Source organism: Neomonachus schauinslandi, chromosome 10, assembly GCF_002201575.2.
Source record: "Neomonachus schauinslandi chromosome 10, ASM220157v2, whole genome shotgun sequence".
NCBI classification, from domain to species: domain Eukaryota; kingdom Metazoa; phylum Chordata; class Mammalia; order Carnivora; family Phocidae; genus Neomonachus; species Neomonachus schauinslandi.
Genome location: NC_058412.1, coordinates 109027824 through 109039020, shown reverse-complemented (window position 1 = coordinate 109039020; position 11197 = coordinate 109027824). Strand labels below are relative to the sequence as shown.

Sequence of the window (11197 nt, the reverse complement as noted above, 5' to 3'; positions counted from 1 at the left end):
TTTGACATTTCTGTTTAAGTGTGGAATTTCCCATAATAAAAAATTTTATTAAAAACTAAAAATTAGGGGCGCCTGGGTGGCTCGATTAAGCGTCTGCTCTGGCTCAGGTCGTGATCCCGGTGTCCTGGCATAGAGCCTCACACTGGGCTCCCTGCTCAGCGGGGAGTCTGCTTCCTCCTCTCCCTCTGTCTCTCCCCTTGCTTGTGCACACATGCACGCATGCACGCACGCACACAGACACACACACACTCCCTCTCTCAAATAAATAAATAAAATCTTTAAAAAAACTAAAAATTATGGGGCACCCAGCTGGCTCAGTTGGAAGAGCATGTGACTCAAACTCACGATCTCAGGGTCATGGGTTTGAACCCCACAATGGGTGTAGAGATTTCTAAAAAACATGAACTTTTTGGGGTGCCTGGGTGGCTCAGTCGTTAAGCGTCTGCCTTCGGCTCAGGTCATGATCCCAGGGTCCTGGGATCGAGTCCCACATCAGGCTCCCTGCTCGACGGGAAGCCTGCTTCTCCCTCTCCCACTCTCCCTGCTTGTGTTCCCTCTCTCGCTGTTTCTCTCTCTGTTAAAAAATAAAATCTTAAAAAAAAAAAAAGAACTTAAAAAAAAAACCTAAAAATTAAGACTTTATACATTTTTGTGTGTAATATGCACATGCACAGAAAGCTTCTAGAAGGTCAAAACAAACTGGCAATAGAGCTAACTCTTCCTTGCTGCCTCAAACAGATACCGTTTTTTCAGTTTTCATTTAGAGTTCTCAGGTTCTCAGAGTCCTGGACCCCAAGCATATTATTTAAGGTTTGTGGACGGGGAGGAAGGTGGCTGGGAGAACAACAGTGAGACAGCTGCTGCCCTGGTCCAGTAGGAACAGAACAGGGCTGGGTTCAGACAGTAGCAGTGGAGGTGGAGTGGAGGCACTGATTGGAGAACTATTTCAGAGGTAGAATTGATAGGACCTAACAAGCTCCCTTGAGAGGAAGAATCATCTTTCTTTGCTTAACTGGGGTTCCCTCACAATTGAGGGGTATATGATTCCGAAGAGATTTCCTGTGATATTCCTTACTCAAGGTTAGAGGGTAAAAATTCACATATTTGAACTCTAGCAGAGTCCATTTAATGAATGAACTAACACAATCCCCTTTCTCTCCATTCGCAAAAACTATGAACTTGACTATCTCTTTATACTTTGCTCATCAGTGAAACCATCAGTACATTTCTTTTTTGTTGTTGTTGACTAGGAAGATTTTTGTCACTGCAACCAAGAGTCCTGACTAAAGATCACATATACACAAACTTTTGCATACGATTTCAGGGATTCATGTATTTCCTCTCTCCCCACAAGCTCTTGTACTCTTAGGCCTTCAGCTTTAGAGTGAGGTCTAGCAAAGTGAATACCCACTCACAATATTCCCTGCTTAACAACCCTTTGTGGACTCCCACAGTTTGCTAGATGACAGTCCTGGCCTCCCCAGCCTCGGTGATGGTCCCTCCAGGACCTGGTGCTCCCAGGGGCACTGCACTGACCATACCACATGGTACTTGTCTGTGTGGTGCACTGGATGCACATCCCTGGCAAACAGGTTCTTGCCTGTGGTTGTCGCTGAAGCCTTCAACAGTCAGGAGGTTAACATTGCAGAGGGGCTCCTCTGCCTCTCCACCTCCCTGGGGATAGATACCCCATGACTTCATGAAGAAGGAAGACAGATGACACAAAGGGACGGCTACTCGCTCCCTGAATCTAAACCACTATGGTCAGATCTCCAAGGAACCTCACACCTTGCCTCATCGAATTGCCTGAACAGGCCTTCCGGACCACTTGAGGACACAGTAATGCCTTTTGGACTGTGCAATATTCCTGCTATGGTAAGGTCACTGAGCAAAGGTTTTTAGAGAACATGCAGTTTTTTGCTATTCCCTAACAAATCCTGGGGGCTAAAAAAGAATTTGAGATTATCAGGGGACAAGAACATTAAGCAAAATAGCTCATCCAGACAGACTTCTGACTTCTGATGTTCCTCTGTCAGGAGTTTCCTCACCAGGAGAGAGGGGCCCTGAATCTGCCCTTGCTTTTAATCTGTGCTTGCTGAGTCCCTGGAGGAAGGAGACAGGTGACTTGTTCAACGGGGGTGTCAGCAGTGGGTCAAGGCCTTTGGCACAGGTGGGTCTGTTGGGGCACTTTCTACCCTTTGCTGTCAGGGCCAGGGCGGGGGAGGGGGGCACTTTCCTCTGCCCTATGGTCCTCGCTGGCCTTACAATCAGACTGACATGAGACAGATTACGAGGAGAAAATAAAATTTGATAGGTGTGTGTAAAGGGAATCCACATAGACGAGATTCTAAAGACAATGAGACAACAGGATGCTTCTATGAACTAAGAAGAGGTAGGGGCCTGAGGATACGAAGGGAAAAAAACTCATTAGCAAGGTGAAAAGGGATGTTTGGGAAAAACAAGGTTGCTCTATTACGCAAATATGATAAGTTCCTCAGGGGGGAGGGTGTGTGGTCTCTGTTAATACTTTTCTTCCTGTTGCAGGCTCTCCTTTCCAATGTAAATTGTGGGAGTTATGGGGGAGGCAGAGGCAAGTAGTCCGATCTAAAAAAGGCAAGTAGTCGGATCTAAAAAAAAAAACAAAATAAGCTCATAGATAACAGAGGGCAGATTGGTGGTAGGGTTACGGGAGAATGGGTGAAGGGGGTTGAAAGGTATATACTTCCGGTTATAATCCTGGAGATGTACAGCATGGTAGCATGTTGACTACAGTTAACAGTACTGTACTGCATATTTGAAAGTTTGCTAAGAGAGTAAATCTAAATGTTCTCATCACAAGAAAAAAATGTGTAACTGTAAGGTGATCAATGTTAACCAGACTTGCTGAGGTGAATGCTTCTAAATGTATACAAATATCAAATCATTAGTTGTACACCTGAAACTAATGTTATATGTTAATTATACCTTAATTTAAAACAAGTTCTTTTTTTAATCCACAAAGTGATCAAAGCTGGCGGGCAAGGAAAGAAGGGAGTAGGGCTGGAGGTGAGGTCAGGTTTGCAGCCCTTGTCCAAAAGAAAACAGTTCTCAGGGGCAGATTTGTAGGTGCCCGCGGAGAAGGCAAACCGTCCAGGGCACAAGACTGCAAGCTCATTACGGTGCAGGTTCTTTGCCTCCCTCGGTGCCCCCTTCCCAGAGAGGGGAGAAAGCAGGGGTGGGGCCGGTGGCTGCAACGGTCTCTTCTCCTCTTCGAAGACAGCGCCCCTTGCGGGGAGGGCCTGGTTTCAACACACTCGACCGCCAGTCCCGGGAAGACCCCGCAATTCCGGCGCTGACGGGCCGCGCCATTTCCCTCCCTTTTAGCGCCCGTCGCCCCAGGCTGCTCATCCGGAAAAGGGGCGCTCTGTTCCCCAAGGTCTGAGCAAGGAAGCTGGGCGTCCAGGACGGCCTTCTCGCCCGAAGGCAGCTAGGCTGCAGCTAACACGCTAGGCGCTCGGTGGGAGCCCGAGGATCCCCGGTCCAGGAGCCTAGGCCGGAAGCTGTGCCGCCCGCTTCCGCGTCAGCCGGAAGTGCCTGCCACTTGAGGCAGAGGACTTCCGGTGGGTCTGCAGGGCAGTCGGGAGTCAGCATGGCGGCCCCCTTGGCCGGGAAGAAGATCGTGTTTGTCACGGGGAACGCCAAGAAGCTGGAGGAGGTGCCGGGAGGGCGCGGGGGGCCGACCAGTAGGCGGCTGAGGGGGTAGCGGGTGGTAGGGCCCGCTGGGGATCGGGCGGAGAGGCGGCCTCCAGGCGGAGGGGGCACGGAGAGGCCGACCGGGGCGTGTGGAACGGGTTGGGCCGCGCTGAGCGAAATGGCCGTGTGTGCGGAGTGGAGCGGGCCGGTGGTTGGCTTTAATAGAATTAAGGCGTTGACAGATCCAGGCTTGCGAGCTCGGGAGCTGCGGGAGCCAAAGGAGTGCCGGGTCCTTAGTACCTGTCCCAAAGGTCATCTATTAGGCTAGACCCTAAACGGGGACTCTTGACACCCCTCTGGAGCTGATCCAGACCCCGCTGCCGACCTGGGGGTGGCAGGGGCGAGACAGAGCGTGGGACAGGCAACCAAACTGAGCCGTCCACGCCCCACCACGGTCCAGAAATGTGGTCCTCAGCCTCTTTTCCTCTTCTGTGAAATGGGGATGATTTGGAAGGTCGGTTTCACAATGCAGTAGGGAGGAGGAGTGAAGAAAGCATTAGATCCCCAAAGTTCCTGACTCTGGGAATCTTGTGGCTAGCTGTGAGGATTCTGCGGGTGGATGGATAGCCTTTGGCTGCAAATAATAGACACACACAGGGAACTCATGTCAACTACTAGGTGACTCTTCTGGGAATACAATGTTAAGATGTCCCACAAGATTTGAGGAGTCTCCCGAGGGCCTATCTTGTCCTCGTAGTTCTCTCTGGATGCTCATTCCTTTCCTAGTAAGCGTTTTTCTGCTTACTTCGCTCCTGGTGGAGGGGGCAGTGAGGCTTCTGCCATACATTAGCTCTCATTAGCCTTGCTTGGGTCAAGGGTTTGCCCCTGCTCCGTCAGCCATGGCCAAGGAGGTGAGTCATGGTGCAGAATCAGGGTGACATCCACTAGATATGTTGAGGCAGACGAGTGGGACCCAGTCATTAGGGGACCGACCTTTCATTTGTCCACAGCATAGGGAATGATGGCACTTCTGTGGCAGTACAGGGTGTCCTACTCAAGAGGCAGAGCCCCATGCTGACAAAAAGTTTGGGATCCTGAGGCCAGGCCGGTCAAACAGACAAGTAGCGCCACCGTGAAAAAGAGCCCATGCAGGATAGTGGGTGCCAGCTCCCAAGCCCATCTCTGTGTCTGGTTGAGAATGTGGCCTCCTATGTTTTAAAAAGTGGCTAGAGTGGCCAGAGGAGGCTCACCGAAGAAGATGGGTTAGATGAAGTTGGCTTAGAACAGGGTGTCTTGACTCTTCATCCCATAGCACTCCATTGACAGGCTGATGAAGTCTGTGGACCGTTTTTCAGGAAAGTATTTTTAAATGTACAAAGTAAAATACATAGGGTTACAAAAGAAAGTAATTCTATTAAAGTACAATTCTCAATATAAATATTTGTGATCTAGTTAACATACACTTTTTTAATGCATTAAAGGGTTCAATGTAGCCGTGTGTAGTTACCAAAATTTTCAAATAGGGTTGTAAATATTTTGAGATATTTGCTACAGCTGTAATGGGATATGACAACATCTGTGATTTTAATAGGTTTAAAGGTCACAGGAACTGCTGATGCTATTTTGGTTTTCTGTATTTACTCACAATTGAAAGAGATGCTAAATTTCAGCTAAGAGTTAGTGAAAAATAAAGGCATTTTTTTCCCCATCCGGGTTCGCAGGCCTCTTGAATTCTGGGTAACCCCTGATGGAGAATTGCCAGAATAGGAGGTTACATAGAGTTTTAGGGAGCAGGAGAAGGGAAGAGGGTGTCCTGGGTGGGGGGTTAACGTCAACAGAGAGACCTGAAGTAGGAGGGTAGGAGACTGAGGAGATGGGGGAGCTGATCTGCTGGAGTCGGACCCTGAAGTCTGGAGTGAGGCTCATGGGCCTGACTTACTCAGCTTTAGGGGGGCTGTCAGGAGAGTTACCTGAAGAGAAAGGTGGGTGACAGCTTTTGTAGTAACAGGGAATTGTTAACAAATGGTAATAAATATTCTTTCATTTTGGAACAGGTCATTCAGATTCTGGGAGATAAGTTTCCATGCACTTTGGTGGCACAGAAAATTGACCGTATGTCTCTGTTTTATTTCTGAAAGATGGTTTGATTTCTCTGTCTCCCTGTGACCTGACTCTCTTTGTATATCTGTTTCTCTAACAAGTGCCGGAGTACCAGGGAGAGCCTGATGAGATTTCCATACAGAAGTGTCGGGAGGCAGCTCGCCAGGTGCTTGCTCCTCGCGCGTCCCAAACTTGCTCCTCTTGTCCTGGGGCTCCTGGGGGCTGTACCTGCTGGGCTCAGGCAGAGAATAATAGGGTGGGCACAGTTGGTCATAACTTCAAGGACCTGCCCAGGCCTAGCTAGATTGGGTCAGTTAATGTTGGCAGAGGAATACTACCTTTCTTTCTCAGCCTTTACTGCATAGTATCCCCAGACCAACGCACAGACACGCGCGCGTAAGCGCACACACGTACACATATGCACACACTTGTCTCCGATTATCAGATACATACATTCCAGTGCCTGCATTCTCCCCACACACATCTGCCCCCGCACTCACACATCTCTGTGGAATTGGGAAAGAACACTTCCTGAAGCGTCAGGCTGTCCGAGTGTGAATCCCACCTCTCTGGTTGCTGTGCCTGGAGTAAGCCTTACAACCTTCCAAGGTTTTGTGTTCCTGTCTCTCGAAGGAAGAAAAGAGATTAGCCAGGGGCGGTTTCCTATAGCTGTTAACTGCAGCTGCTGTAGATCCCAACTAGCTTGGGCCTGGCCCCAGCCTGGCTGGCCTGGGAATTCAGGTTAGGGACAGGGCCTACTCCGGTCACAGGTCTCGGGGCTTCGCCTCCTTGTGTTGCAGGTACGGGGGCCTGTGCTGGTGGAGGACACCTGTCTGTGCTTCAACGCCCTCGGGGGCCTCCCTGGCCCCTACATGTGAGTCCCCCCCCGCCCCCCGCAGGGCCCTGGCCCCCAAATCACCTGAACTTCGAAATGATTGGTTACCTGATATTGTGGGTCGTTCACTGTCTTGGTGTCAATACCAATATTTCACATTGTCCTGAGGAAGGATTAGGGGTCTGGGAGAGGCATGCCTTTCTTTTGTAAAGTGTGAGAATGTGATTGTGTAAGTGGAGATAGGCCGGTGGAACCCACCTGCTGGAGAGGTACATTCGTGGCAGATCAGTTTCAGGAAAAAGGAAATAAGGAAGTTGAGATCTGAAAATGGATTTCCTTGAAACTATCCAGTGCCCTGGACACCCTCAGATGGCCTTTGTGTATCTCTTGGGTACACATATCTCACTTTCAATGCTCCTGGCTGGGGTGGGAGGGCATAGGCACGAGGTGCTTTTGCTGGGTTTTGGACACGTTTATCTTGAACTTTTGGATTGCCTGTATGTTCGCCAAGGCAGTAGCACCCATATGTGTTGCTCCGTATCCTCACCAGCACTGAGTACTAGGACTTTAATGTTTTGCCGTGTGGGGAATGTGAAATGTTACCACATTTGGATTGAATTTGCATTTTCCTTTTTTTTTTTAAGATTTTATTTATTTGAGAGAGAGTGAACACAAGCGGTAGGATGGGGGTTGGGCAGAGGGAGAGGGAGAAGCAGACTTTCTGCTGAGCAGGGAGCCTGATGTGGGGCTTGATCCCAGAACCCTGAGATCATGACCTGAGCTGAAGGCAGCCACTAAACCAACTGAGCCACCCAGGCACCCCTGAATTTACATTTTTCTAATTACCAATGAGGTTGAGGCCTTCATAGGTTTTATTAATTCTTCTGTGCATTGCCTGTTTACTTCCGTCCTTTTTCCTATTGGATTAATTCTCTTCATTTTGAGTTAAGACATTATCATGCCCCCTGGCTGTCCTGGGGCTCTAATCCTGGGGGTGGGGTGAGGGGGTGCAGCCCAGAGAAGATGGTAGGAAGCTCCATCTGTACCTGGTGTCTGACTCACCTTTATTTCTCTTGCAGAAAGTGGTTTCTGGACAAGTTAAAGCCTGAAGGTATTAATCTCTTTTCCCTAGCTGTTGGGAATTGAGAATCCGGAGGTGGTCTGGGGGAGGAGTCCCAGCTAGTACAGTAGTAGAATAGAATAACGAGCTCCATGTCCCCATCACCCAATTTCCAGGGTATTAAGCACAAAACCTATCCGATGACATGTATAAGCTCCCCAAATTGGGTGGCTTCCCAGGGCCTCAGGGGTGGGGAAATAAGGCTGGGAGCTGAGCTGCACAGACATCACTACGCTCCCCCTTCCCCCCCCACCGCCCCCCGCAGGTCTCTACCAGCTCCTGGCTGGGTTCGAGGACAAGTCTGCCTACGCGCTCTGCACGTTCGCACTCAGCACCGGGGACCCCAGCGAGCCAGTGCGCCTGTTCAGGGGCCGGACCTTGGTGCGTACCCGCGCTGCCTCCCCCGCGGGCCGCCAGAGGGCGCTGCGGCTCCAGCCAGTGGCCCAGGGTCTAAGGCAGGCGGGTGGTGGGAAGGGCTCGTGGTCAGTTCCCAGAGCTTTGCCCAGACATGCCCCTGAGCATCACAACTAGGAGTGCTGTCAATCCTGAAATCTATCTGACCTCTGAGGCTGGTGTTCCAGAGATACACGGTGACTCATGGCTGTTGAGGCCTGGTCCACCCAGAGCTCTGCACTGTGTCCCCTCCTAAGAAGCAGATGTGGACGCTGAAGGTGACCGCTCCCGGAGCTGCACGGACAGCCCAAATTTCTTCCAGCTCCCATCCCTGTCCAAGTGTTGAGGTGACGACTTCCCTAGAGCATCTCACATCCTTTCCAACTTCTCATGTTCCTGTAGAATCGAACTTTCCCCAGCTCATTCCTTCCCCAGCTAGCCTTTAGCACAGCCCCGCCTGCCTATCAGACGCTTGGGTTCAGCTGCTTCTCGCAGGGTCCACACCACCCTCGGGGCTGGCCTGCTCCCCCACAGGGCAGCCGTTTCCTCCTCGTGTCCGGGTCGATGGCTTCTGGCCCATCACTCCTTCTGCTCGTAATAAAATCCAGAGTCCTGAGTAGCCCGCAGAGCCCCGCCCCAGAGTCTCCACTGGGTGCTGTCCATAGACATTTCATGATGCCCTGCCTGGTTAAATTTTTTTTTTTAATAGTGGTAAAAAACATAAAACTACCATCTTCACCATGTTACGAGTTCGGTACAATGGTATTGACTACATGTGCACTGCTGAGCCACAGACCTCGAACTCTCTCGTCCGGCAAAATTGAAACTATACCTATTGAATAAAAGCTCCCCCTTGCCCCTCCCCACCCACCCCTGGCAACTGCTATTCCGCTTTTGTTTCTAAGAGTTTGGCAACTTCAGACCCCTCGTCTAGGTGGAATCCTGCACATGGTGTTTGTCTTTTTGTGGCCGGCTTATTTCTTGGCATAATGTCCTCCCAGGATCATTTGTGTGGTAGCGTACACAGAATTGTGTGGTAGGTGACAGAATCCCTCCTTTTTACTGCGGCTGAATAATATCCATTGTATGTATCTGTGCATTTGTTTTGGCCGTTTATCTGTCCATGGGCACCTAGATTGCGTCCCCGTCGGGCTAGGCTGAGTAACGCTGCTGCTGCAAACACAGGTGTACCAGTGAGATCCGAGCTTGAGATCCCGTGGTCGGTGCCTTCGGATGTTTACACAGAACCAGGATGGCCGTGTCCTAATTGCTGGGTTACATTTTTTTTTTTTAAAGATTTATTTATTTATTTGAGAGTGAGAATGAGAGAGACAGAGCACGTGAGAAGGAGGAGGGTTAGAGTGAGAAGCAGGCTCCCCGCCGAGCAGGGAGCCCGATGCGGGTCTCGATCCCCGGGGCCCCAGGATCATGACCCGAGCCGAAGGCAGTCGCTTAACCAACTGAGCCACCCAGGCGCCCTGCTGGGTTACATTTTTAAAAATTAATTCTAGATGTCTGCTACTTTCACAGAACTGTTCTCTAAAACATCAGAAGTGTGAACAACTGTAGTCCCTGCCGATGGGGCCTGGTCGCTGGGGTGACCCACTGTTGGGGTCCCCACTATTCCCGATTGTCTCCCCAGCTTCAAGCACTTTGTGGCTTGCTAGCCCCTACGTTACCTGAGGTGGCTTTGTTTCTCTTTGTTTTGTCCTCATTCACGCTTTCCAGACCCCCATCATCTTGTCCTCGCAACAACGCCTGTGCCGAGCCCATCCCCATCTTGGGTCCCAGCACCAGCTGTGTCCTCCACCTGGAACGTTCCGATCACTTTATGTGGCCAAAGTGTCTCCTCACTGAGCTCCCAATCTAGGTCACTCCATCCTGTTATTCTTGAGCCCAGCTCCCGGTTTGTTCCTTCTAAGGCACTTTGCATTTTGTAATCGTTCTTTTGTTTACTGGTGTAAAGCCTGTTTTGCTTAAGAGGTCCATTTGACGAGGGCAAGGCTAGGCCTGGTACGGCTCCAGTGCTGAGAACACTACCTGCCCCACTGCAGATTGAACCAGAAAACCAGTTGTGGTGTGGGCGAGGTTCAGAGTGGCTCAGTAACGGACCTCGGTCACGCGGCTCCCCACCGGCACCAGTGGAATCTGCCTTTGGGCCGAACAACTTGGCAGTTACGTGGCTAATGCCCATTTTCTGCCACTTCCGTTGTATTTTTTATTTTTTAAAAGATTTTATTAGAGAGCACGCACACGGGCAGGGGGAGGAGCAGAGGGAGAGGGAGAAGCAGACCCAGGACCCCGGGATCATGACTTGAGCCGAAGGCAGACGCTTAATGACTGAGCCACCCAGGTGCCCCTCCTCCCTTGTATTTTTTTTTTTTTTTAAAGATTTTATTTATTTATTTGAGACAGAGAGAATGAGAGAGAGCGAGCACATGAGAGGGGGGAGGGTCAGAGGGAGAAGCAGGCTCCCTGCCGAGCAGGGAGCCCGATGCGGGACTCGATCCAGGGACTCCAGGATCATGACCTGAGCCGAAGGCAGTCGCTTAAACAACTGAGCCACCCAGGCGCCCCTCCCTTGTATTTTTAAAATTACTATTTTTTAACCTTCAAGGCAACATGACATCTCACGGCGCTGATTTGTGCTGAATTAAATCGGTTCTCTTTGGAACATTTTCCTGTTGGAATTTGCCTATTGCAGTCAGTATTTACTGAGCTCATTTATGTATTGAACAATGTGCTGAGTAATTTGTTTCTTCATTTAATTGTTAGAGCCTCCTTTGTAGTTTGAGAAATGCAGCAGTTTATTGCACTTCACGTAATAACAGCGAGTAGCAGTCATAGGGCTTGTGTGCATAGTTCAGGGCCTCATAACTTCCTATTCAGAGAACATGTTTTCTGTCAGTTTTTCCAAGTTGACCCTCTTCAGTGAGGTCACAGTTTGTCAGAGCTGTAGAGAGAGGGAGAGCGGCCCAGGGGTGTCAGTGGGCTGATCAGGTTTGTGGTTCGTGTGTGCACGCGTGCGCACAGGGAGAGCTGTGTGTGTGTGCGCGCGCAGGGAGAGCTGTGTGTGT

The 11197-nt window shown here is 50.3% G+C and overlaps 1 protein-coding gene across 2 annotated transcripts in view; it reads left to right on the top strand.

The window, feature by feature from the left end:
* Window positions 1–3599: 3599 nt before the first annotated feature.
* Window positions 3600–11197, top strand: part of ITPA (inosine triphosphatase) — a 10770-nt gene continuing 3172 nt past the window's right edge. The window contains exons 1-6 of one of the 2 annotated variants that reach the window (XM_021688964.2): window positions 3600–3694; window positions 5727–5784; window positions 5874–5938; window positions 6573–6646; window positions 7687–7718; window positions 7993–8108. In XM_021688964.2, the coding sequence (XP_021544639.1) occupies window positions 3629–3694; window positions 5727–5784; window positions 5874–5938; window positions 6573–6646; window positions 7687–7718; window positions 7993–8108 (411 nt within the window). In that variant the 5' untranslated portion in view covers window positions 3600–3628. The remainder of the gene's footprint in view (window positions 3695–5726; window positions 5785–5873; window positions 5939–6572; window positions 6647–7686; window positions 7719–7992; window positions 8109–11197) is intronic. The other variant, XM_044918602.1, reaches the window with a different exon arrangement.